This window comes from Dermacentor variabilis, chromosome 1 (assembly GCF_050947875.1).
Source record: "Dermacentor variabilis isolate Ectoservices chromosome 1, ASM5094787v1, whole genome shotgun sequence".
NCBI classification, from domain to species: Eukaryota; Metazoa; Arthropoda; class Arachnida; order Ixodida; family Ixodidae; genus Dermacentor; species Dermacentor variabilis.
The window spans coordinates 231,560,955-231,587,701 of NC_134568.1; the positions used below are offsets into that span (position 1 = coordinate 231,560,955).

General features: G+C 41.2%; 2 protein-coding genes and 1 non-coding gene across 7 annotated transcripts in view; 1 reads left to right on the top strand and 2 right to left on the bottom strand.

Moving 5' to 3' along the window:
* Positions 1 to 1,229: 1,229 nt before the first annotated feature.
* On the top strand, positions 1,230 to 25,094 carry LOC142559052 (ribonuclease P protein subunit p40-like). Of its 4 annotated transcripts, none has more exons than XM_075670820.1 (7): positions 1,230 to 1,248; positions 4,610 to 4,751; positions 5,583 to 5,651; positions 8,787 to 8,882; positions 12,578 to 12,917; positions 16,383 to 16,523; positions 17,364 to 17,789. In XM_075670820.1, exons 2-7 carry the CDS (start codon positions 4,664 to 4,666, stop codon positions 17,536 to 17,538), a joined length of 909 nt encoding a protein of 302 aa, XP_075526935.1. In that variant the 5' UTR covers positions 1,230 to 1,248; positions 4,610 to 4,663; the 3' UTR covers positions 17,539 to 17,789. The 4 variants fall into 4 exon arrangements, with proteins under 4 accessions (XP_075526935.1, XP_075526933.1, XP_075526934.1 ...); XM_075670818.1 differs by lacking the exon at positions 1,230 to 1,248 and adding an exon at positions 3,184 to 3,374 and having other exon boundaries at positions 17,364 to 17,791; XM_075670819.1 differs by lacking the exons at positions 1,230 to 1,248; positions 17,364 to 17,789 and adding exons at positions 3,204 to 3,545; positions 24,978 to 25,094.
* Positions 10,203 to 10,275, bottom strand: TRNAS-UGA (transfer RNA serine (anticodon UGA)). Its single transcript has one exon. It is a non-coding gene; the product is annotated as a tRNA-Ser (tRNA).
* LOC142559098 (uncharacterized) overlaps positions 20,799 to 26,747 on the bottom strand; it is a 52,562-nt gene continuing 46,613 nt past the window's right edge. The window contains exons 3-6 of one of the 2 annotated variants that reach the window (XM_075670822.1): positions 23,453 to 23,661; positions 22,683 to 22,879; positions 22,140 to 22,297; positions 21,587 to 21,765 (exon numbers count right to left, since the gene is read on the bottom strand). In XM_075670822.1, the coding sequence (XP_075526937.1) occupies positions 21,726 to 21,765; positions 22,140 to 22,297; positions 22,683 to 22,879; positions 23,453 to 23,661 (604 nt within the window). In that variant the 3' untranslated portion in view covers positions 21,587 to 21,725. Of the gene's footprint in view, positions 21,766 to 22,139; positions 22,298 to 22,682; positions 22,880 to 23,452; positions 23,662 to 26,747 lie in introns of both variants that reach the window. The other variant, XM_075670821.1, reaches the window with a different exon arrangement.

A 26,747-nucleotide genomic window follows, 5' to 3' on the forward strand; every position in this document is an offset into this window, starting at 1 on the left:
CCCACGATGCATGACCAAGCTAAGAAAAGCAAGAACAGACGACCAACTGTTTCAAAGCGAGCGCGAACCTTGTCGTCTGTCCTCCAACTTTAGCGGCCCGCTGATACTTTTTACATAACATGTAGTCGTACACACAATAACAAGTTCTCATAGTTAAACAAAATATGTTTTCGCGTAATAATAAAGCTAAAACAGCTTTTCACGTGCTGTTCTAGTAGAAAATGAATTATTGTGACAGACGGAACGGTACTTGCCAAGCGCGTCTTCAAGGTGTCCTGTCTCTACGAGAACGATGCCAATCCGAATCCACAACATACCGGCATTCCCATGCATACCACAGCGCAGCAGCGCCAGATTTCCCTCTAGGTAATGTAGTGAGAAACTCTATGGATACAGCCATAGAGTTTCCTACAAAAATTCATAGAGTAAGGAAACTCTATGCAAAAATTGTAGGAAACCCTATGGATGGAGTTTCTCACTATAACACCGAAAGGATGGATGGAAGGTAGAAGCGTCCCCTTTGAAATCCCCAGCTGCTTTATTTTAGCCTGCGACGAAGACCTGCACTTGTTGTTTCTTTTGTTGATAAGATTCCCATTTTTGGCCTATTTCATCTTCAGATAACTGCATGCGCCCTGTTTGCTTCGCTGTGTTCCCGTGATGCCCACCGTCGTCGTTCGATGGCCTCCCCAATTTCCTTATTCCATCAACTTTGTGGCTTCCTCTTTCCTCTCCAGCGGTTTACTCCTTTTACTTCTTTTATTTTTGTACTAGTTCGTAGTTCTAACTGATTATAATGCCACTTTTCCGCGGGATGTTTCTCTACTGCTTCCTCTATGCCCGCCGCTATTTGCGCTATTTGTTCTTTATTTAATTTTGCGTACTCTTTTTGACTTCCCTGCATTTCTCTTTTGAGCAGGGCTCCCAACTGTAGAGTAATTCGCTCATGATCACTTCCGAGGCTCTACTTCCCCTCTTCGTCAATTTCCATTATTGCAAGCTTGCTATACATCCCCTGCGACATTAAGCAGTAGTCAATGGTCGTTTTCCTGTTACGGGATTCCCACGTGGTTTGTCCCTCACACTTAGTTTATCTATTTACTATTGGCGGCGAGGAGTTACGGCCGGAGTCGCCATTATCGGAAGCGCCTCACTGGCGTAGTATGAGGGATCACGCGGCGCGCTCCTCATAGGTTTTACTGTCAGCGCTCACTGAAACACCACGCGTGAGCTCTCCCAGACGTTTCTGTAAGTACTTTCGAAACGAGAGAAGTTTTTTACTCTCTAAATAATAATCTTGGGCAAACTGAAAGCACAGAATCGTTTACAGACGTCATCTCTTTACCGAATAAGTACAGTGAATTTCCTAGGTATACTTTGTGGCGCAAAATACATTTCTTGAAAAGGGACAGAAGAAAGGGAGACAGTGAAGCGCAAGTCCTTTTGGAACATACAGTGAACGCCACTGCGCGCGGTCGCCGCGATGGAGTCTCGCGAACTGGCTTCTTGCGTGAAAGGTAGGTAAACACTGATAGCAAACTATGTGAAATATGTTCTTATAGTGTTTGTATAACTAAATGGAGCGTAATAGAATGAAACCTCAATGCAGCGATCGCACAGATTCGCAGCGATCGACTGCGCGTCTGCATGCTTGTCCGCGCACTGTTTCGCTTTCGCCGCGTGCGCGCTTTCGCACTGTGCCATGAGCTTTAGGCCGCAGAATATGAGCGTTTGACATTAGACAAGCAACCATTGTTGCGTGGGCGCTATCACAGCTGTTCAAAAATAATTTCATTGTAGAGACTTCGACGCCTAACGGGGACTGTGATGTGCCGTACGTCGCGACGATTCAATGTTTTTTTTTTCTTCTAAATTCTCGGACGTTTCAATATTATTTCTCGAGTTGCGTCGCACTGTATGTTTATCGGTGTTCTCAGCGTGCGATTTCCCGCTGCTTCGCTTTTGTAATCCAGTGCATTAATTCATAACGCAAACATGACCACATGCCATGCCTTTTTTTAAATGTGCTTCTTACCGTTCCCTTTCCATTCCAGTGAACTTCATCGTTTGTGATATATAGCATCGACAAGCTCATAGTCCAAACCGTCATGGCATTAGTCGGGCAGCGGACTCGGGCGAGCGTCTCAGTCCGCGTTTTCCGAACATCGCAGACCCGGCGCCGTAGCAGAAATCTTCTTCGCGTCTGTGCTTGCTGCATACCCGAGTTGTAGCCGATGACTGTTTGCCGGTTTTATGTTTCGCGAGTCAAGCTTCACGCAGCTTCTTGTGCTGCGGCTACGTATGAATAAGGCTGACACCGGCCTCCGTTGCGTACGTCCGGCACTGCGGCACCGAGCAGTAGCCTACCATGTTGCTCGCCTTCAAAGGCAGCCACTACCTTTTGTAATGCTTTCAATCACTGTAAAGAAGACACTCAAATCGGGAAAATCTCGCCACTAAATGAGGACCGCAGCGTACGAGGGAATTTAAACTCTCGTTTTCAGCTCGCTTCGGCGCTCCCGAAGCAGCCGATGCGGTCGCTATGTCCACGTGATCCCTAATAGCACGTCACGTCGACGGTGGCGCCAGCTTTTCCAGGGGTGGAGCTCGAGGTCAATAACTGGGGAACCAGCGCTGGAGGCCCCAGCCAATCTTTTTTTTTTTTTTTTTTTTTGTTCAGGTTTCAATTATTGGCTCCTAATATCGGTCACGGGTAACTCATGAAATAAAATTCCTCTTGATGCTCGGCCGCTTGACTTTCAACGGTATGCAACAGAGTAACCATCGTGCATGAAGAAGCCGCAAACGCGAAAGCCGGCGCCCACGGGGCTATAGTGAACTAGAATAGTATTCTAGTTCACTATAACGGGGCTGAGAATCACAGTGTCACTGAAATAGAATCTGGTAATCAAGATCTAGCGGCGCCAACAGATCACCAAGCACTCAGCCAATCGAATGTTTCGCGCGCGTGCGTTTGCGTCCTTCCGTGCTCTCGCTGAATATGCTTGCTGCCCGTGCGTGCGGCCGTTCACGGGGTTGGGGTAGGTGGGGGTTATCAAGGGGGTTCGTGGCAGCGGTTTGGAAAACTAAAAAAAAATAACCACACAAGCAAAAGCAAATTAGCGGTGCGGGCGCAGCGCCGCGCGCGCTGGTCGCCCGTGCTTTATTCTATGCTATTACTAGCTGCCAACTCAAGCCGAGCCGATCTTAACAGGAGGAGTCGACCGTGGTTGCCGCTGTGCAGCAGACGCTTAAGATCACTTAAAAAAAGTTCCTTCTTCGTTGTTATATGACCTCCTTATTCTATGATGTTAAGGCTGAAATCGCTACGTGAACCACTGCGTAAAGTTGTTGACGTATCACTTGTCCTATGTGTAAACGAAGTTTGAACTGTTACCGTGTGTTTTTCTCGCGCATGTGCTTGAAGCAACATGTGGCCAGATTTTCCTCATCTTCACTGTGACATCGACATTTACCTCTCGAACTTCGGAGATCCAACCGAGCGCTGGCAGGAAGCCATTCGCAAATGCAACTTCATTCATTCTGTATGCATTGTACTCAGCGTTGTTAAAATGAAAAAAAAAATGCAAAAAAAAAAACCTGTGGAATTAGATGTTTTTGCTTAGATCAGTACAGCTATGTGTTGGTATTAGGTACAGTTCCCACATGTGCTTGTCTGCTGGCGCTCAAGTGCTTTCCAAGTTGTTTATTACGACTGGTTGCTCGTATTTGGCGTTCCTTTGCAACAACTTTTCAACGAGAACAAGGCTGTGCGCACTCTTCCATTTAAAGAACAAAAAATGGGGGGATTACTGCTACGCGTCAAATCAAAATTGCAATGTTCAAACAAGAAGTTCAGAAATGTGATAGAGGCAGAACTGCATCTGTACTGTTTTGACGGTTCTGCACATTCTCCTTGCGTGTGTATGTGTGTGTGTGTGTGTGCGTTTTGCCAGTATTCACATGCCTGAGTGATGTTTGATTTATTTACTTCTTTTTAAACTATAGACTGTTTCATTCTTAAAAAATATTGAAATTTCTTTGGTTTGGTGCAAGCAAATATTGGCTAAAGTGCAATAGCTCAAACCAAGAACAGGACAAGAGGAGGTTAGACACACAAGCGCTGGTTTACCTCGCCTCCTCTGTCCATGTCTAGTTTTTGTGCTATTACTCTTTCATCATGTACCAACATGCCGAGTCTGCTATCGTCAAATATTGGCTGTTTAATGTGGGGCAAGAAACAACAAAGCACCAACTCTGGCAATAACAGGAATAAGGAGCCTGACCCATGCCTCTAGTCTTTTCAGTGTTCTTTGCCACCAACATGTTGAAAGAGAAAGTGTGGCGGAATTCGACACCAGTGAAATGTCTTGAGCAGGGTCACAGAATGGGAAAACTTGGTTATGCAAGAGATGTTGGTGGGGGGGGGACAAGAAAGAAAAACAAATGCCAACTTTACGACACTAAAAGTGCATAATTTGTTGCATAAAAATAGAGACAACACAACAGTGAAAAGGACAATATAAGAGAATTGGTATGTGTTCTGCCCACTTAGCAGTGTGTATGCATATTACATTTCTCTTGTTATAGCCATTTGTTATTTGCATAGGTGCAGCTGGTGCTTCCAGAGCTGTCTCGAATCCCAGAGGATGTGCAGTCTTTAATGGCCGCTCAAGATTACCATGTTGTCCGTAACATCCATGCCAAGGAACTTGTGGCCTGGGACTTGGTGAAAAGTTTTGTGAGGCAAGGTAGGAGTTGGGTCATGATACAGTCAAAAGGCACACAAATCAAAAGAAAAGAAGTAGCATACCGCACTTCAGTCACTTCAGTTTTTGTTGCGTTACTGTGAAATAATGTCTTTGTTGCCAATGTGGACTACACAAGACTGTAATTTCTTGCAGCCTTATTAGCCACTGCAGCTAATTTAAGCTCTTTGAAGTGATGTTAGTCATCAACAAACTAATTTGTCTGGACATCATTTTAATGCCTACCTCTGTTGTGAAATTCAGGGTAAAATGAATACATAACACATAACCGTGCCCATTGGCAAAATTTGTGGTACTAAATTGTACAAGATCAAAGCTTTGTTGAGTGATTGTAAGTGTAATTTTGTGTAACTGCCATTGAAAGGCAATAGCTGTGAAGTAAAAATGTTAATATAGAAACGGGTATAGCAGCAACCATCTGCATTAAATATATGCATTTTTCTTAATGGTATAGTAACATAAGTGCATTGAACGCATGCAACATAATGCATTAGATATATGTATTGAGAATCTGTTTGTGTTAATTTGGCAGAGTGGTCACTCTTCCTAGGAATTCCAATTTTACCCGTACAAATATGTAGGAATAAAATGTATTTTTTATGCCTTATGAACCTTAGCTTAACACTGCTTCACCTGTCAAAGCATGGCAGATTTTCTGTATGACAACATAGTAATGGGACTGTATTTATGGCATGTAAAAACATTGAATGTCCCTGATAAGGTGCCTAGGAATTTCTGTATAAACATGTCTAGAAAGCCACAAGCATGGCAAGTTTTATCTTAGTTCTTGTGTTTCTTTACCTAACCATGCAGGAAAGCTGCACTTGTTGTCAATCAACACAAATGTTTCATATGGGAATTGTGTGGCTGTCACAGCTGACGGTAAGTGTCCTTCGATATTGCTACCAAGTGTCTTGGTATACTCGTGATCAAAAATATGCTGTCCAAGAATTCTCTGAAAAGACCAAATGTTCTTAATACCTTGGCGTGTAACCTGAAAGTGAAAATTGTAGTTCAGACTTGGCATTGCAACCATCGCAGTACATTCGTCAGTTTCAGGTTTCCCGTCCAAGTTTTTCAAGACATTAAACTTTTTCGCAGAACCCCTGGTTTGTATACTTTAATCATGAATGTACATGCTGCACTATGTTTTGCAAGAATTGAATTGAATTCTGCAGTTTCACATGCCAAAACCATTATTTGATTATGAGGCATGCCATAGTGGGGAACTAGAGATCAATTTTGACCACCAGGGGATCTTTAGCGTGCCCACAATGCATGGGACACGGCCATTCTTGCATTTTGCCCCCATCGATATGCAGCCACAACACTGGACTTGATCCCGCGACCTTGTGCTTAGCAGCACAATACCATAGCCGCTAAGCCACCATGGCAGGTCATCTTGCAAAAATTATTGCATATATGCTGGTACATTATTGCTTTGTCAGTGGCATTTTAAACTCTTGATGTCAGGAAACTCAAAATGTAAGCTCGCATGAGTTGTGTGCAAGTTGATTTCGCACATATGGTTTTTACCTGTGCCATATTTTATATATCCCCTACATTAGTGTTCATGGCATAAGAGCTGTGACAAAAATAGATCCTTGAAGCAGAAAACGTGTGTTTGGTAATAAAGCTTCACCATTTCACTTAGGCCTATATTTGTTAGCCAGTGTCAGCCATGTGCCTTGAGAAAGTTGCCATACGTGGCTTTCGTTTGGTATACACATTTGGTACAATTTAAGGCCACAATTTTTCCTGCCCTTAAAAGTGCCTTAAATGAGGCACCACAGTGACTGTCAAATGCATTTGGAGGTAATGTCATGGCTGTTTGCGAGTTGATAAATGCATTGATGACAGTGACTGGATAAAAAATGGCTGCCATGGATAGACATGTCAGGAAAAAAAAGATTGTGCCAGACTCAGGGAGACACTTGGAAATTAATTCACTGAGCACTTTCCCAGCTCTTCCTGGCCTCTGCTGTTTGAAGATGGCTTTGTCTCATAAGGTGCCGTGTAGGTTGATAGAGACTGAAAATCAGACATGGGTGTGGGATGATGACATGAGAGGCTGCCAGATTCACTGATGTCAGTTCTTCTTGTGTTTCTCCAGGTTATTCCATGTGCTGGCACCCAGCACCTAGAGTAGCATGCCAGGCAATCAGCCAGACTAACGTTTCTGGCACATCATTAAAGCTTGCATCTCTCTCGTTTGGCATGTTTCTGATATTGTGATAAGAGAGAAAATGTGACTATACCACTGATTCTAAAACAAAACATCGATCATTTTATGGGCCTTTCCTGTTACACCCAATTAATCAAGGTCAAAAAGGCAAAAAAGTGTTCGAGAAAAAACTTGGCAGCAGCTTATTTGTGAAGTGGTGGCGTGGCAGCAGTGGTTGAGAAGAACCAGAGCACAGTGACTGGCCGAATGGTACACCACCATTTGCCTCCCAATAGTCCTTTAGAAAGTTGGGAAGCAACCGGAATTGGGCTGGTGTGAATCCAGCTATACTATGACAATGAGTTAATTCACATGGCAATGAGACATTGCATTCTTGAAGGGTCTGTGAAGTTGGTCATTGGCCTGTCCTGCTGAATTTCTTATTACGTGATTCTCATTCTTCCTGATAGTGGAAGAGAAGCTTGTGTGCAGATTACCAACAGCTTCAGAATTAAGACATTTATAACTAGGGCTAAAAAGATGTGGGGCGAGAAGACCTGTGTTCTTTTCGATCTCATCTGGCATCTTTTAAGGGCTATTTAAATATGTCTCAATTCTGGAACACACAATAACATTTATCTCCTATTGTACCAACAGCCGAAGAGGCTTCACTTGCTGCCAATGGGGACTTGAATCAAGTCCTAATGCCCACAGGACCTCTCTTTAGATAGAAGGCACAGAGTTTGTACACCTCCTTGAAATCCTTGAAAACCATTCAATTTGAAAGAAAAAAAAAAAGATGTAAGGGCCCTTAAAACCCCTTGCAAATAAATGTACTCCTTGAATTCCTTGAGAACTAGGGTTGGGAACGACTTTTGAACATTCAAACTAGCAAGAGAGAGAAAGAGAAATGAAAAGGGAAAGGTAGGGAAGTTAACCAAGGACGTGTCCGATTGGCTACCCTACGCTTTGGGAGAGGAAAGGGGAAGAATAGATAAGACGGAAAGAGAAGAAAAATAATAAAAGGGGGTGGCCATAGGCGTCATAGACACTGCCTATTGAGAAAAAAATTTAGTATTTTATTATAAGAGTGTCACTAAGCGATTGCAATGTGGCGTGACCACAGCTACCAACCACAGGCTTGTTTAAATCACCATTGCCATCATGGAGCTAGACAAAGCCAGATCAAACGACCAAGCTGTACCACCATTTTGTTGTTTTGCTAGTTGGTTCACACCGCAGCCACCATGGCTCCATTTTTGAGCTCTAGGCTCCCAAATTCCTGACAAAAAGTAAGTTTCAGCCATCTGGCATTAACACCAGTATCTCTCGCTGAAGTCTGATACTGCTAACCATCATGCCAGGAGGCGATTGACATCATTACAGTGAGAAAGTCAACTTAGAAATGTGGTCTAAAGAATGTGAATTGTGTGTCCAGATCAGCAGCTGCTTAGCTGCAAGAAATTGCAGCTTGAAAGGAGATTTCACTATTTATCGATGTGTGTACGATTAAGGTTTGTTTTTCTCTCCTTGAACTTTGGCCTTTGGCATCCTTGAAATTCTTGAATTGTCTCTGAATTTTCAGTCAGATGTCTTGTACAAACCCTGGGTGCTGCATGAAATGTTGAGTTCTCTATTAAAGATGTGATAGGTTTAATGAGGATAACATGTTTTTATGGGTCTGATTAATTTTTAACTGCTTTGCCTTGGGAATATTTTCAGTTTCATAAACATTTTAAAGATGAATTTTTGCAATAAACTGGAATATGTGTACATGCACTTACAATATTATGATAGTTGTTCTTTATTTCTGACTTTTGTTGTGCTGTTTGTTATTGTGCACATGCTTTCAGGTGAACTTCACTTGTCACTGCAGGAAGAGGTCTTTCGTGTTTCAGGACTTGAAGGCTCTCGTTTTGCAGGCAGTTCTAAAGGGCATTGTGTTTTTGGTAAGAAAAATGATAACACACATTTGTTCCTGTGTAGGAAAGTGCCTCCATTGTTCCTTATTCACTTCATGTTTTACCTGTGCCACATGGGCACAGAAAATGACATTCATTCATTATTAAGGCCTTAAGTTCCTGAATGATGTTTTGTTTGGCAGAGCTGCGACACGTCCAAATTTAATGACATTTGACCCGATGATGTTGATAACAGAGCTTTCTGAAGTGAGCAATTTTAGGGTAATGATAGAAAGTTAAACATGCGTTTACAAGTTTAGCCTACCTTCAAGGCTAGTGAAATGTATAAATAAGTATACTATGGTGCCGCTAGCTTTAGTTTGTTGGTGTCTTTTACAACGTTGCAACCGACAAAGCACAATGCCAACGGCATCGTGCTTTGGCATCGTGCTTGTTGTATGCAGAATTGTCCTTGTATGCTTGTTGCCAACATTTAACACGACTCTGCTTGCAGCAACATCACATGTAATGTTTTTTTTTTCAATTATATGAAACTTGATGTGCATGTTTATGTGTGCTGTATGGCTTAAACACCTGAAAAATTTGTTTCCAGCTAAATAGGATGTCATTTCAAATAATTTAACTAAACCGCACTGAGCGGGCTATGGCGTCGAGAGTATGCATTTCTCATGTCGAATGAGTTCTGGTGGTAGCCTTTGGTGACGAATGGCATTAAGGCAAATGCCATTTGATTTGCCTGTCTAGCAGAGTGCAAATGACAAATCTTAAGGCATTAGGAAGTTAATGTCATTTTCTGTGTCACTGTGTCACGGGTATTGGTGTCATTTACAACTATTACCACTTTGTGGTCCAATTACTGTTAAATAATTAACCTAAATAAATTAGCCAGGGATTGTTTAGGGCTCAATGTTAATGTTTGCAGAAACATGAATAATAGTGCAGCTCTTCACTTGATTTCTGCTAAAAAATATAGGCTATTTTTTTTCATTAGTCATCAAACAGAAGGTAAGCCACATCTAGGAAGTTATGTTTCATGTAGAAAAGCAAGAAGGACAGGTAGCTGAAGTTTGTTTACACAGCATAAAAATTCATAAGTGTTTGTTAGAAAACTTTAGGGAGACATCCTATCGGTATTGCATTAAGTTGATTGCATTAAAAGCTATGTGAGTGTAATTTAGCTGTAAACAAGAAGAAAGGGGGTTAACCGAGGGGCCCAATTTTTATTAGTCATTATAAGAAGCCAACAAACACTGACACCAAGGACAACATAGGGGAAATTACTTGTGCTTAATAAATGAAATAAAGAAATGATAAATAATGGAAATTAAAGTGGATGAAAAAACAACTTGCCACAGGTGGGAACCGAACCCACAACCTTCGCATTTCACGTGCGATGCTCTACCAATTGAGCTACCACAGCGCCGTTTCCCCATCCACTTTCTTGGGTATTTATGTGTCCTAGTAGAACCCTGGGAGTGTTAGCCAGTGTTAGACCTTGGCGGCGGACGTGGAACGTCCTTTTTGCCGTAGGCGTCACGAGAACGTGATCTTTTTTTTGGGTGAAGGCAACTGGCCAATAAACCCACACATGCTACCTGAAGGCATCAATTTGCCGGATTCGAGACCCTCGTTATGTAATAAACGAGAAGAAAGGGGGTTAACCGAGAGGCCCGATTTTTTATTAGTCATATCATAAGAAGCCAACAAACACTGACACCAAGGACAACATAGGGGAAATTACTTGTGCTGAATAAATGAAATAAAAAAACGATAAATTAATGGAAATTAAAGTGGATGAAAAATTAACTTGCTGCAGGTAAGAACCGAACCCACAACCTTCGCATATCGCAGGTGATGCTCTACCAATTGAGCTACCGCGGTGCCGTTTCCCCATCCACTTTCTTGGGTATTTATGTGTCCTAGTAGAACCCTGGGAGTGTTAGCCAGCGCGACTGCTCACTCCAATTTTCATTAATTTATTGTTTCTTTATTTCATTTATTAAGCACAAGTAATTTCCCCTATGTTGTCCTTGGTGTCAGTGTTTGTTGGCTTCTTATGATATGACTAATAAAAATCGGGCCCCTCGGTTAACCCCCTTTCTTCTCGTTTATTACATAACGAGTGTCTAGAATCCGGCAACGTTGATGCCTTCAGGTAGCATGTGTGGGTTTATTGGCGAGTTGCCTTCACCCAAAAAAAAGATCACGTTCTCGTGACGCCTACGGCAAAAAGGACGTTCCACGTCCGCCGCCAAGGTCTAACACTGGCTAACACTCCCAGGGTTCTACTAGGACATAAATACCCGAGAAAGTGCATGGGGAAACGGCGCCGTGGTAGCTCAATTGGTAGAGCATCGCACACGAAATGCGAAGGTTGTGGGTTTGGTTCCCACCTGTGGCAAGTTGTTTTTTCATCCACTTTAATTTACATTAATTTATGGTTTCTTTATTTCATTTATTAAGCACAAGTATGGTAATTTCCCCTATGTTGTCCTTGGTGTCAGTGTTTGTTGGCTTCTTATGATAAGACTAATTTAGCTGTAGGCATGCAAGGAATTAAAAAGGCTATTTGAAAAATAAGCAATACATATAAACAAAACTAGTATAATGAACACAGCATCAAACATTGCGATGCAAGATAAGCGCTTATGTATCAAGAAAAAAAGGAGAACTGTAAAAACAGCAAAAGAACCAGAATGCACTTTTGTTTTCATAGCACTGGAAGTAATACATATTAGTTAACGAAAGTGTCCAACATTGCCCTGACAGAGACAAGTTCCCTTTCTTGACACATTTGGTTTCACCTTTGTTCAGCCACTCTTGATCACCTAAAGTCTCCATATTCCTGTGTACGTATGTCCTGTTTACATTAGTTGTAACATGAAGCACAAACAATCATTATACACATTCTGTAGATAGTGGTTATGTATAATATGCAAAAAAAAGCAGTATTAGAAAAGTATGAAAAAATTAGGCACCTGTAACTATAGAAACATGGCTAAGTTTTTAACTGAAACAGTCAAATGATTGATTCCAATGTGATACTTGAGGCCTGCCGTCCTACGAGTTCATGACCACTTGCAAACTTGCAAGATGCTGGCACAAATTTCTTCTTTCTTTTTTTTACCAGTTCCACGTTGAAAATAAACTCAATTGCCAGCCAATGCAATTGCTGTGGCCCTAGAATGAGTCTATAAGTGACGTGACTGTTGGGCAAGGAGGAAGCCAAGGAAATTAGGCTTTATGAGAATGCTTGCTCATGTGGTGAAGTGAAAACAGTCACAGCACGTGTGGTGATCTGCTAAGAGCATTGCATTTAGTCTCCTCAGTGTTTCGGTTTTCTGGGGAATATTGGCTGAAATTCATTACCCTGCAGAAATTAGTATCAGATTTTGGCATCTGAAAGTGGCTTATGACATCTTAGGAATACAAGCTTCAAGTTTTACGATAGAATCCATCATCTGACTCTTTTGGATAAAGGGTTTGTCACACTTTTTGAATTACTTGTCTAAATAGTATATTCTCATTAAAAACGTAAGCCACTGTGATAACAAGCAATCCTAAGAAAATCACTTACCTCTCATTCCCTACTTTTAAGGAATTTCGAGCACATATTCTGAAACGCCCTACGTGTTGCCTTGGCTTCACTGATGTTTTTTACTTTAATTAATCTGTTGGGTGAAAAAGAAAAAAAGATAAATATGACTGACATTTTTTTACAGGTTCAGTGATAGACCTGCAGAAGCAGTGTTTCCACCCAGAAAAGAACAATTACAAGCGAACACTGCATTCGCTGGACCGGTGTGGCGATCTTGTAGCCCAAGACGTGGCTATCGTCTGGGAGCCCTTGCCAGAGCATGCAAGTTTGTCACCTTCCTCTGCTGCAAGGTATTTCAGCCAGTGTGGCCACACTGTCATCGCTTGCAAACCGAGCTACTCTTCCACAACACAGTTCTGTCAGGTTGTGCCTACTGCAGTGACAACATTGGAATATATGGGAGAAGATGCATATCTCCCAGTCTATGAGTGGCTTGGAGCCATTGCCTGTGGAGTCGATTCAAGGTGTGCTGTTTCTCTTTTTTTTAAGTTAATGACTTTTATCTTGTCAAAGGTTTGCAATCACTGCAACTTAGTAAAGTCAGTTATACATGTTTGCTAATGATTGTCAGCAAGCAAATTAAGTGTTGCAAAATTGAAGCTGCTTGTATTTGTCTTGCAGGCCTTTTCATAGCTGTTGTGTCTTGTGCCTGTTGGCTTGTTAGTGGCAAGACACACTGAACTCCCTTTTTACATTTATCTGACATTTGATTTAGATGCTGTCTTGCAAAGTTTTGCATGGACTAGTATGTGATCTGCCATAATAGAGCATTCTTGTTGTAGGGGCCCTATGTTACTAAATAAGAGCTGGGCAATATTTACATTGGTACAAACATAACTGGGTGCAAGAATTAATAACCCTGCTCTAATAAAAACTTCACCAGTTCAGTTTGCACAAGTGTTAGTGGTAATGTGTTACTTTTTTGGTAACTTAGTATCATACTCATTAATTTTTCTCAACTGTAACAGGTAGTATACTTCCATTAACATTTTGAAAGGTTATAAAGGTCATGTTATTAGTTACTTTTCACTGCAAGAAAAAATAATGTGTAGCGCACCTGAACTAAAGTGGCATGCCAGATAAACCAAATGTCGGGGTGCTCTTGACAGACAACCTTTCCCTCAGCTCGCATGCGTGCCGCAAAACATATGCCATTGACAATTTGATGATGCAAACAGCCATTCTAACTAAAAAAAGTACAACATACCCATCAAGCTTTAACACAAAAAATGTGTACCCCCCCATCCCTCCCCCTGCTCACGCAATAGATTTAATTGTCTCACCCACTCATGCATAGATTTTGGAGCTGATTCATTATATGAATAATGAATCAGCTCCAAAATCGATGCATGAGTGGGGGAGATGTTTTTGTAAACCTGCAAAGTGAGATCAGAAAGAGTGATTAGCAAGATGCTCAGGGCTTTGGTGTGGGGATGGAAAGATACCTAAGAGCAGGCTTGTTTGTTTGCTTCATAGGTGGAAAATTCCAGAGCAAGAGGCCATTCAAAACAATGCTGTGTGATTGTTTCATGGGCAAGGGAACAGGGCCATGACAGGAAGAATGTCAACCTAAGGAGACAGAATTTTGTGTACGTAGGCTCCCTATGCCAAGCGATTTGAGGCTGCCACACTGATAACTTTGTGAATGCACACTGTACTCTTGAGATAAAAATGCTGGACCCGAAAGCAACCTGTCATGGCCGAATGTTTTGATGTACATTCTACTGAAACGACCGAAAAGGGGAAAATGCTTCAGGTGGCCAGAAGCAAGTGCAAGGGATGAGCTGGAACTGGGGACTGCTTAGCAACGATGGCAACAGCCTTTAAAGCAACACAGCACATGATGCACACTTGCGCAGTAGTTCTTTGTGTGACAAAGGAAGGAATTGGCAGGTGTCGCAGAGGCACCTGGATTGCATACCGAGAGGTATGTGCGAGAAAACTATTGCTTAAGTTCAACTGCAGGTTATAGTTATTAGAAAGGTGTTTGTCTAATACTTTAGGTGCTGCTAATGCACTTTGTTTTAAAATTAATCTTGCTTTATTCCATGTGCAACTGCGAGACTGTGTTTCTGGTTAATTTTGAGTAAGACTGACCATGAAGCACCTTCATGCAAGCATTCACAGTAGGTATTTCTGGTAATTATACCGGTTCAAAATTAAAGAAAACCCTGGCATTGCCCCACCACCCTTAGAAATTTATCTGTACAAGGTATACCTGGCATAAAAGGACATGCAACAACAACTGCTTGCGTCTTCCCCCTCCCCTGAAAGTAATCCTTGGCTACACCACTGACCCTGGGCACACTAGCTGGAGGTGGCTTAGTGCTTTCTGCAGTAATGTGCTCGCTGAGGAATTGAATCTGGCAACAGCTTGGTTTCATGATGATGTCATCCTATCATACCAATTTGTTTTTACTTCTCATGATCACCTCACCTTCCCATGCCCGCTTCACAAGTCGAATTCTCCCCATGTCATAAACTTGGCAGATATGCACTCACTTACATGCTCTCTCACTCCACTCTACTTAGTTTCGCTCAGTAACAACTAATATTTAAAAAAATAGCCTTTTCAAACCTCACAGGTGTTCACATGTTTTACAGTGCATTCAAAAGCGTGAAGCTTACTCTGCTTGGTTTGAACTATAGTCATTGACAGCCTAAGTATGCCTGCTCAAGTACACCACTGTGCATTTCAAAAAGAATTTATATAGTTGCACCAGCCAATTATGTTTGCTCGTTTCCTTGACGACACTGAGTAAGGTGAAGTGCTTTTAATATCGACAACTCTCAGTGACTATGTTTTGGAGTGTGGAGGCACAAAGGGCAGATGCAGTGCTGTTTTGTGGGTGAGGCTTGGACTTAATTCTTGGTTGTCACTGAGTATAAGTGGTGACACATAATTCAGAAATTCAGTGGCACACCCATCCTGTCATATGCATTCTTAGTCTGCATTTGTTTTGTTCCAGCATGGTTGACTGGTCCAACTATAGAAGTTCTTTTTGAGTTGCATGGCAGTGCACTCGCTTCTGCATTCTTGGGCTGTCGCATAATTCAGGAATTCAATGATGCACTGATCCTGTCTTATGTGTTATTTGTCCATATCGGTTTTGTACCATTGAATTTCTGAACTTTATGTTACCAACTAGTTCAAGCCTCGCTCTGGTGCCCTGTTTTGATTTAGCATTGTGCAGGCAGTCTGTGTTTTGCTCTTGGGCAGTTAGCTCACATGCCATTCTTGACTTTAGCACATGCTTGATGCCAGCATTACCTATACCCAAGTGTAGATCCAGGTTTTTTTCAAGAGATGGCGGGTTCTGACTTTGAGATGGTGATTGATGATGAGGATGTATTTTGCTTGTAGGGTCTCTTCAATAGTTATTGAACATTTTTGTCTCTCCAGAGCAAAAGATCCGTAACAACTGGCAAGGAGGACTTCATTAGTTTGTCATGTGCCATACGCTGGTGGCTGCGCACACAAGTTTTAAGGGAAAGTGGCAGGGTCAGGACATTTGGTCATCTCACCTGGACCTGTGTATGCTTATACCTTGCTTGTGTGGAGGCATGAAACTAGCCTCTTTGCAGAGTGGGCCTCACTGAGAATGATCAATTATGATTTATATCTTGGGGAAACTTGTGTCGTGAAAATCTTGCAGAAAGAATGTGTGTTTAGGAACCATAAGCTTCTAGTCTATTATACGTAAGCTGATGCTGTAAAATCAGCAGTTAAAATATTAATGTATGAACTTTCATTAATTAGTCAATTGTTTTTGCAACTTATTGCCGAGGTGTTTCCACCTGTCCACACAGCCCAAATATAAATGCAGAATTATGCTGTGCTATGGACAGTAAGAAAAAATAAAGACATTTTGGATAAAAAGATAGGGGATGTGAAGTAAAGGCAACACTTCGCATTTTATCCTATGTAGGGATAATAAGGATGCAAGGGAGCAGTTTCTTAGCAGCCACCACTTGCCTGTTCCAAGCACAGAGGTGTCCCGGCTCTTTGTGGCCAACTGGAAAGGCTTCTTTACTCCAACATGTGCCATACGGCTCCTTTTATTACTCAGGTAAATTTTATCTTGTTTTCTTTTGCATAAAAATACTGTAGCATAAGTGCTGCCAAAGCAGGAAAACTTGCATGGAACCTAGTATTATAAGGCCTACTTTTTTTAGCCTTTTTTTTTTTTTTCAATAGGTTGGGTGTAGGGTACTCCTGTGATTTCAGTATAGATGTGCTAAACAAAAATGTTAATGTTCTTATCAATATCTGAGATATAACTATGAATAACATGTATTGCCTTATGGTGGGAACATTCTTGCAAACGTCATGTTTGGCAAATCAGTTCTGTAGTAATCCAAAAGGTAGAAGTTTTGTTAAAGCAAACAAAGTTGTGCGAAGCTACACAGGTTTCACGATGATGGATAAACAGCACACAATAAAGACATAGACAAAGAAAAGATATAACAGGTGCTCTCGTTAGTCTAAGTCATTATGGTGCACTGTTTCTCCATTACCATGCAACTTTACCAACTCGCTTAACTTGTCAGACACAGGTTTGGTTTGGAAGATTGAAGGTGTGGCGATTTAACTCTTTTTTGGTCTTGCATGCATTTTCTCTCTGTTTGGTCATTGAAAGCACTTAAAGTATCATACAAAATTCAAAAGCATAGAAAATGAAATGGAGCCCCTGTGTGTCTTCTCTATTCCGATATGAAACTCAACAAGGCCATCTTGTTATGGCAGCAAACTTATTGCGAACACGAACTGAAACACGCAGGTTGCATGATGACAAATGAATTGCTTTCTTTTTTTCTAGCAGACAATGGATGTATTACGGAAAAATTATTTGTGTCAAAGTAAAATGGTAGCACATAGGTGATGCAAAGTTTTTTTTTTTTTTTTCCAGACAGTGCATGGCTCAGGAAGACCTACCATTTTTTGGCCTTGTACTGCATAGGTTTGATGATGATCCAACTCAACCATTAAGTAAACACCAGAGTTTACTGCTAAGCCGTGCTTCAGAACTCAGTATCATCTGTACGCCAAATGGGCGCTATTGTCTTCTCCATTCTCCCAAGTGACCATAGAAAAAATGAAATTTGTGCCCTGTCATGACAAGAAGACTGTTGAGTGGTTTCTTTCCTTTTTGCCTTGCAGATTGCTTTTAGCCCAAGCAGAACCATGCAAAATCTGCATGGAACTACATTGCTTGGACATCTGTATTGGTCTGTCTTATGATTCTGTGGTATTTAACTGACACACTGAAATTTAATGAGTTTTGAAACAGCAGGCTAATAAATAAAGACTGTTTTCACTGCGCTTGTTCTTTCTAAATTTCAAGCAAGACGTCTCTTTGCAAAAACTGATTGAAAAGTTTCTGGAGCAGTGCCCAATGTGCTGCTAAGGGGGTAGATCGGCTGCAGGAAACAGAATGATATACAAGAGTAGAGCTCAGGGGGAGCTTACAGAACAAACGGCTAGTTAATATTTTATTCATTTATGTTAGTATACTGTCAATCCCACAAGCGGGATCATTACAGAGGTTGGTGTACTATACAGGTGATATACAAGCACAAACAATGCACTCGATACCAAGCAAGGAAAGAAGGCAAAATACAAATAAATAAAATGCACAAGAAAGTAATCTAATGGTGAATGCAATCACCAGAGTATGCATTTGCTTGCTTCCACATTGGATGATATAATGATATGACTATCGTTTTGCTCTATCACCAATCAAGAGATTGACATGGAAGAAAACACGAAGCTTACAAATTGAAATTTTGAATTATCTCTCTTCAAATGTGATGGAATTCTGAAGGAAAACACAACCTTGCACAAAAGCAGCGAGGATCTTAGGTGATAGTATAAGGAGTTGTCAAGCCATGTGATGTCTCCGGAGCAATATTAAAATGGAAATAACATTGAGAGCAAGGGAAAACCCATGACACAAGATGAAAACTGTGAACTGATAGTAAAGAAACTGAGAGCAAATCAATTATGCCATGGACTCTAAAGTGTTTGTCATAGTTGTACCTTGCATGCACTACACACACTACCACTGAAAAAACCCTAATTGTTCATTTTGTTTCAAAAAGATCCAAAATGAATTTTATCAAAGGGTGAAGAATGCACAACTTTCCAGTGGTGTGTTAGGATTTTCTTCAAGCAAAAAGTGATATCTGTTCTCTTCTTTTTCTTTTTTGACAGCACAGAATTTTTAAAAATCGCCTATCACGGGTAGCAAAGTTCTAGTCCTTCAGGTGGATTACTGAAAGAGGCAGACATTGCACAAGAAATCAAAGTACATAGTTGACCAATTAACAAAGTTAAATAACTATTATTAACTAATAGTTAACTAATTAACTGTTTTACAACAAATATTGCAATTTACAAATTGCAACTGGTGAGTTCACAAGGCATATCCACTTGGAACAAATTATCAGGATGACGTGAATTTCGAGATAATAATACCCGAAATGTGCAATGAAATGCATTGGTGGTCCAGTTACTTTTGTACTTCAATGCATAAAACAGCGTTTCGTTAAAAAGGTAATGGAGCAACAGTGCATTCTTGCCAAAAGTTTCATAGCTCAAGTCTGGAAACTGGTGCCATCCTTAGAATTCATTTTTACTGGATATGCCTTGCTAATTCACTGGCTAGAATTTGTAAGTTGCAATATGTGCTGTCAAGAAAATAATTTAAGCTATTATCGGTATTTTTTGTTAATTAGTTATATTGATTTATTGTGCAAGTAATGTCCACCTTTTCGCACATTCCAGTTTAGGGATTAGAAATGTGCTATATATGGTACAAGCAGTTTTTTTTTATTTTGTAAAAAAAAAAACATCTGGTACTGTATCAATGAGCACTTCACATATGTAAACAAGTTGGCTGGGGCACTGAAGTGAAATAAGGAAAAAATTTAGGTGGAGCCCATCCCTTGGGAATGTTAACCATCGTCATTGTGATTAGAATTCAAGTGGTGGTGCACATGTAATGATGGATAAAACCACATGCTGGCACCCGTGTTCATAAATGCCACTTAATAATATACTGCCGTTGTTTCCTTATCGTATGATCCAGTTTGAAGCTCTATAGAGAAAACTGAAACAGCCACTGCCGAAATGCGTCGTGTATGAGCCGTGTACTGTAGTCGGGCTCCTTATTCCCACACTCCTTTACATACTATGCCATCTAGCAGCGCAGCTCCTTACGTGTGGTCTTTAAGATTGCATCAGTGGTATGCCAGTGTGTGCTAATACTATGAATTAATCCCTCATTGCCCAGTCCTTGATCGTGACCAAGCAGATTCAGCATTGGGCTGCTGTGCTTGAGGAGCCAGGTTTGATATCAACTAGTATCGCAGTTTTTCAATTCCTTGTTTTTTTTAAAAAGACAGCTGGAGTAAAGAAGCTAGAAACATGGTACCGACCAAAAAGTGGGGGAAGTAGGTTAATAATCCCTGTCAGATACGCAAATTTAGTCTTGCCTAGCAATTTTTCTTGCCAGCGACAGCCGTTGCTGTAATTCGCAGGCCGTTGCATGGAAACATTTAGTGATACTTGTAGAAGGCACTTGCCAACGTGTGTGATCATTGAACTCACATTGCTGCATCGAAGTGCGCAGCCTCGGTGGCAGTGTTTCAAATATAAATAAAATAATACTCGGTCGATGCTCGGTGCTAATATCTGAAACCAGTTTTATAGTGATTTAAAATGTTCTAAGCGTCCCTGCTTATGAAAACAGCCATTCTTCATCTGCCAATGAAATCTGTCTAGCTTGAACATTCCTATTATGTGAGAAAGAAGTGCAAACTGCTGTTCAATGAGGCACTGCCACTCGGCCTCACATTCTGTGTTTTACCACCTTCTTGGTGCTCTTTTCCGTGTTCAGCTTGCATTCTGCCTACTCTTTTGGCATTGCTGTTGTGCAACTCAACTAATGCAGCATTTTCTGCTAGCCTTTGCACTGGTTTAAAAAAAAAAAAGGGCTATTCCTGTTCAGTGAAGTTAAAGTAGCAAGTTAATATGCTTGTATGCATGCATATCTACCTTTATTTTCTCAGTTCTCTACAATATCTAAAACATTTACTAAATTCAGTTAAGCCTTTAAGTATGATCAAAATTGAAAAATACTTGCAAAAAAAGACGGAATAGTTTTTGCATGCATTTCAGTGATGCTCACATAAAGCAAGACTATGTGAGAATTTTCTGTCTGAAAGATGAATTTTACTATTTTACACTAACAAAAGTGAGCTTCACTGCACACAAGTTAGTGTATGCTCCCAACATCACGTGGAAAGGATTCTGATGATCATATAAAACAAGACCACCCAAAAAATGTTTAATGAAAAAGTAAAGTTTACTAAGAAAAATCACCGCCCAAGCACATCATACAGATGGTTAACCAGCGAAGCTGAAACATGCAGCCCCAGTGTTTATCACTGGGTTAATCTCAACGGTTCATTAAACGATGGCTTGGTAGGCTGCCGGATCCTCGGTACACAGTTGCTTGCTTGGCTGCGCGAGCCTGTTGTGTCCGGGCTGCAGCATCGGCATGGTGTAGATGAGCTCATTCCCAGTTCTGCTCGTGGCGTTGCCACTGCAGCGGGTGCTTAAAAGCCATACATGTAGCACTTGGACATACATAACCAACTTGCAAGCAATAGGAAAGCATGGAAACTACTCAATCCTTTCTTTATTACTTGCAAGTATGAATTAACTTGCACCACCTCAAGACATATGAAGTGTTGCAACATGCTATTAGCCCAATTCTATTTTTTTTTAGTTAACAACCATATCCCATCAAACAATATGCATGTTTATGTTATTGACACATAAATATGGTACTTCTGACATTTTATAACAAAACAATAGTAAATCTTGCTTTAATGTTGTGACAAGTAAGATTTGTAATTAACATGCTCTATATGCCTTGACCTAAACAAATACCATGACAAGTGCAACCATATCAAAAATTTGCAACGAAGCCTTCTAAAACTATAAAGTAGAAATACTTGATATTTACTGCTACAAGCAGGCTGATACATTTTTGCAGATGCTGAACATTTGGGAGAACTCAACATATGAGCCACAATGACATGGATAAGGTTTCCGCATGTAAGTGTAGGAAAAACATTAAAGCAATGTAACCAGCATTCAAACGCTGCCATTTTGACCTCTCCTTCACTTGTGTCTAGCTCCCTATCTTTCATTAGCCCTCTCAGGAGTATGACGAAGCCATGACTTAGTGGTTGACTCAACATCATCCCTTGTACTTTGTGGGAAGTGCCTCCTGACAGCAGCTGGAACAAAGCAACAAATTTACATCAATGAATAGAACCCTGCCCATCTAAAGTGCAGTTTGAAAACAACCAAAAGGAAGCTTTTGCCTCTGGTACTGATTGCAGAAGTGGTGTGCTAATAGTGCTAACACACACAGATAGGCACACCAGCAAGAGAACATGCAGGTAGAACAAGCACAGGTGCAGCATGCTCTTTGTCACTATCGTTGTGTCACATAAGATGGTATGCATTATGTTGCCTTCTCTGATTTGACTGTTTAACAATTTTCTTACTCTTCTCATTGGTCAAGTTTCTTACAAGTAGTGAAGCACCGTGTAAAGCACACATTACACACAAGACTTAACGAGCATTTAACTGCATAAAAGACACATACTGAACAAGTGCTGACAGCCGAAGATCAGCATACTTCCGTTTTCCTTTCTTCCTATGCCATGAGTATTCAGCGGCCAGCTTGTCGGCAAAGAGGTAAATAAGCATGCGCTTAACTGCCGCATTTGGGTTCCTGCCCCCAAGCTGCACAAGTTCATTGATCTGGAAAAACAAGAGGAAGCTAACCAGATTCAATATTCCTACACTGAATCATTTTCACACACCTAACAGTTCTGCACTTTCAATGTACACTTTGCGGAGAAAGTAGATCTACAGGTGTACATGAAATAAATCAACAAAATAGTCAACATGTGCAGCCAGTGCCATTTTTGACAAGGCAGACAGAATGTTTGCACATACGCATTAACTGCTCTCGGAGAAAATAATGCCATCAAAGAATGTGAACAAGAAACCAAATAACTGAAAAGCCCACAAAAGGATAATTCAAGAAATTTTGCACAAAGTGATGTTAGTTGACCGGTGGCATATTTTCTATGAGACTGCGTACACATGAGCGGCATTGTGGCTAACTGATATTTCAGCTCACCAGGACATTAGCATCCTCTGGACCAAGTGATGCTTCAAAGTTCAGAAGGGCATCCACCGTCTCAAATGGCTGCTGCACTAGTACAGCGGGTGCAGAGGTCACCTTGCCTTGAGCCACACAGGCATCCAGATTGCTCAAAATTTCCTGTACAGTCAGCCTCACGATGTTTAACAGCCAAAGTACCTGTGATTGAAATTCTGAATAATAAAAAACAAGTTGATGATTTCAACAGAGCAACCATGATGTGCATGAACAAACATTAAAGCCATAATACTACCCTTCAGACAGATGCTCACAATGCAAGTTTAATGATATGGCAGACAAAAGAAGCAAATGCCTTTTGTTTATTAACAAAATACTTGAGAGCAACCAGTATACAAAAAAGCATATATCACAGGGGCCCTGAGACACTTTCCTAACTAACCATCGAAAGGCCTCACTTTCAAAGTATGTCATCCCAAAAATCTCACAGTGCAAAAATTCTTTAACTCCTTCAACTACAAGTGGAGTTATCGCATCAATAGCTGGCTGTCTCTCTCTTTTTATGTCCGCTAGCATGCTGGAAGCTACACAGCTCAGCATTGGCGACAAGGCCCATTGCGGCATTTCATGGCGGCCACAGTAGACTGCGCTGTGGAGCACGCCATTGCCATATCGGAGGCTATGCGCAGCAGACGCAGCTGAAAGCAGCATACATGAAATTTTTTTTGTCCTGTTGAGATTCACACAGAAGTGTGGCCCCTAAAAAAATACTGTGTAGTTCAGCTTACCATGTGGTGCTAATGTGGCCGGGGCAGGCGAAGCAGTGAGCAAAAGTGGTGCAACTGGCACTGGTAGTACTATTGGCGCTGGTGGTATGGCTGGCAAAGGTGGGGCAGCTGGCACACATGACGTAACTGGCAGGCTGCTGGCATGGGTGAGGCCACTGGCAGAGGTGACACAACCGATGCAGATGAGCAAGGCGATGCAGGGAAGGCAGCTGTTCAAAGACAGGGTGTGAAGAGACACGATGAAATTATACAAGCTTGACAGCAGCTCTGCCAACAGCATTACAGTGCCGCAGTGTCTACAGGTTCAGAGCAACAGCTGAATACAAACTAATAGAAAGCTTTGAGCTGTTATGATATGTGGATGCGCTGCAGACCAAACTTAGTTCCAAAGAAAGGTGTTTAGGTAATTAATGTTACATATGCAGAAACGTCAGCTACCGTCAAAGCTGTCAAAATGTTCATGAGATCCTGTCTGTCTTTTGTAAGTGCTTTCAGACATTTCTGTACTAATGAAAGACTTAGGAAGACTGTAAAACATCAAGATAAAAGGTTCCTAGCAGCTATCGATGTTCCCAACGAAAGTGGCAGAAGGGCAATGACTGATTACAAGATGCCCTTGGAGAACTAGGAAAATGTTACCACATTAGAATCCAGGTTGAGCTCTGATCCTACTTTTTGATGTCACTTTGTAAGCAAAAGATTTATGAATTTACAATATGAGCACGTTTTTATAACTTGTGCCAGGCGTAACTAAAAAATTACACCTGGCACGAGTTATAATAATGTGGTATTCATGTTAAAGTGACTTGATTATGTTATTAACAAGAAGAAAGGAAACCTAGGGCCCCGATTTTAATAATCATAAGAAGCTAACAAACAAAGACACCAAAGACAACTTAGAGAAAATTTCTTGTGCTTACTAAACGAATGAAAGAAATGATAAATTAATTGAAATGAAAATGAATGAATAAACTGGCCGCAGGAGGGGAATGATCCCATGTCATTGCATTACGTGTGCGATGCTCTTACCAGTTGAGCTACCACGGTGCCGTTTGCCCATCCATTTCTGGGCCATTTATGCATTACTGCTAGAACTAACCCTGGGAGAGTTAGCCAGCGCCACCACTCACACACCTTGACGGCAGATGTGGAACATCCTTTCTGCCGCAGGTGTCATGAGTACATTATCTTTTTGGGCAAAGGCAACTGGTCAAAAAACCCACACATGCTACCCGAATTTATTACTTGACATTTCGTGGCTTCATGTTTTCGTGTTGTATACACAGTAGCTACAATTATAACTTTTTTTTATGCTATGCACATCTTGCCGTTTTTGTGTGTGAATGTTGCTACAATTATTTCTCGGGAATGCATAATCATCCAGTGTCATTTGCTGTTCTACCTTACCTTTAGTGGGGCTTTCATTCCTGCCTTAATGCAGCCATTGTAATAGCCACATTGTGTGTGTTAGTGTTTTTAACTTTGAATTCTTTTTGCTGTCATGTCATTTTCTTTTTTTTTGCAGACATGACGGCTCTCTCTTATAGGGGTCTGGGACTTGAGATACTTCACTGCGGGCATCCTACCCAGTATTTTCAGACAGCTTGGGTGGAAACTTCAGCAGTCAAGGCCAGTGGCAGAAAAGGAGCCTCTGACCTGCATGTCTACAGTGTTATTGAAGGTAACTTTAAATTGCTGTTGTTTGACTAGGCATAAGCGCAGTGATTCTTACTCCCAAAATTCATGGTGCTTGGAATGAAACAAAAATTGATGGACACATTTTTAGGAGAAAAGTGTCATATACCCTGTGTAGCTACAGTTAGGTGCACATGGATGGCAATTTTTATATAAAACTCCCTCCCATTTGCAGTTCCATAGAACTGAGTTTCCACAAATTTAATTTATTAATTGCAAAACTGTATGTCACACTGATCCGGATATCATCCAAAACTGCTAATACTCTGTGTTAATTGCATTATTTGACTAGATGGTTTGGTATTCCAGAAACTATTGGAATCTATTCCACATGGGAAAATGCGACGACCCATGCCATTTGCCAAGCAGCAGTTGCCTGGTTGAAGAATTGCACTTTGCAAGTGGGTAAGAAGCTAGCGGGTTATGCTTATTGTTCAGTTAGCTTTTATTCAGAAATTTAAACTACACTAATGTTATTGACTAAGTCAACATTGTGTAGCATGTTTACATTTCAATAAAATTGACTGTTGGTTCTACATAAGAATTTACTGCATGGTATATGATTAATATTTTTGTCTTAGGGTTCTAAACTCTCCTTACATCAACATGTGGTCTTCAAATACCTATTGACAATGGCCAGATAATGTCCTAGGACAGGCACGTAGCCAGGGGGAAGGCTTATGGGGCTTCAGAACCCCCCCTAGAAATGTTTTCTTGCTGTCATGCACCGCCGACCAAAACAACCCCCCAGTGCCAGAAATCATTCTGGATTTTGTCTAGAATGTATTTTTCATGCTTGAAAAGACATTTCAGCATGACCATTGCGAATTTGGGCTGGATTTCTTACGTGGCAATGCCCATGCACCTCGAGTTGCATAACTCAAGGAGCCCCATCTGCGCACAAAGTTTCAAGGGTGTTTTGATGGCTAGCGGGCTCGTTGTGGCATCTCATGGAGGCCGCGGAATTTACGGAATGCATGAATTTCAATTCTGAAACTTTATGGGTGTAAAGTTCTCATAAACTTTTGATGTGAAAGATACATTGACACTTCCAAAGTCGTTCTTTAGATTTTCCATTCCGGAACTTTGTGTGTTTAATGTTGTTATAAACATTGGACGCCTGAGGTGCATTGACTTTTCTAAAGTTGTACAACAGACCATACAATGAGACAAGTGAAATCAACACACTATCAGACAAGTTGACAAAGTGTGCAGCGAAGTCCGATGAGACGATGCGTTGTGGTGGTTAATTTGTGCCGTTATGTCACAGAAAAGAATATCAACATTTTTTTTTCACCTGCGTCAAAGCATCCATGTCAAGATACTAAAGCCAGCAAAGGTAACTACGTTCTTAGGTTTTTTCTTTCCCTTTTTTTTGTAGTTTGACTTTTATTCGCGAGGACACATTGAGCCTCTTCAATATTTCTTGTTCTCGCTACCCATGGACTGCCAGAGCCAGCCAAAGTGCATGCGTCTTTCTCGTGTTGCCCTGACCACCGCGTGGCGCACTTCGGTGCACGTTTGTTTTTCTGTGGCCGAGTAGATTTTCACCTGGCAGAATTTTGGACGCTTTCCGGCTAGCAGACAAGAAAAGTAAACA

What these genes read in the sequence shown, in the direction of transcription:
- LOC142559052 (XM_075670817.1), top strand. Translation starts at nt 3,432, where the DNA reads ATGTGGCCAGATTTTCCTCATCTTCACTGTGACATCGACATTTACCTC. An exon ending in GAAAAGTTTTGTGAGGCAAG is followed by an intron (nt 4,752 to 5,582) that starts GTAGGAGTTGGG and finishes CTAACCATGCAG; the next exon opens with GAAAGCTGCACTTGTTGTCA. An exon ending in CGGCTCCTTTTATTACTCAG is followed by an intron (nt 16,524 to 17,363) that starts GTAAATTTTATC and finishes TTTTTTTTCCAG; the next exon opens with ACAGTGCATGGCTCAGGAAG.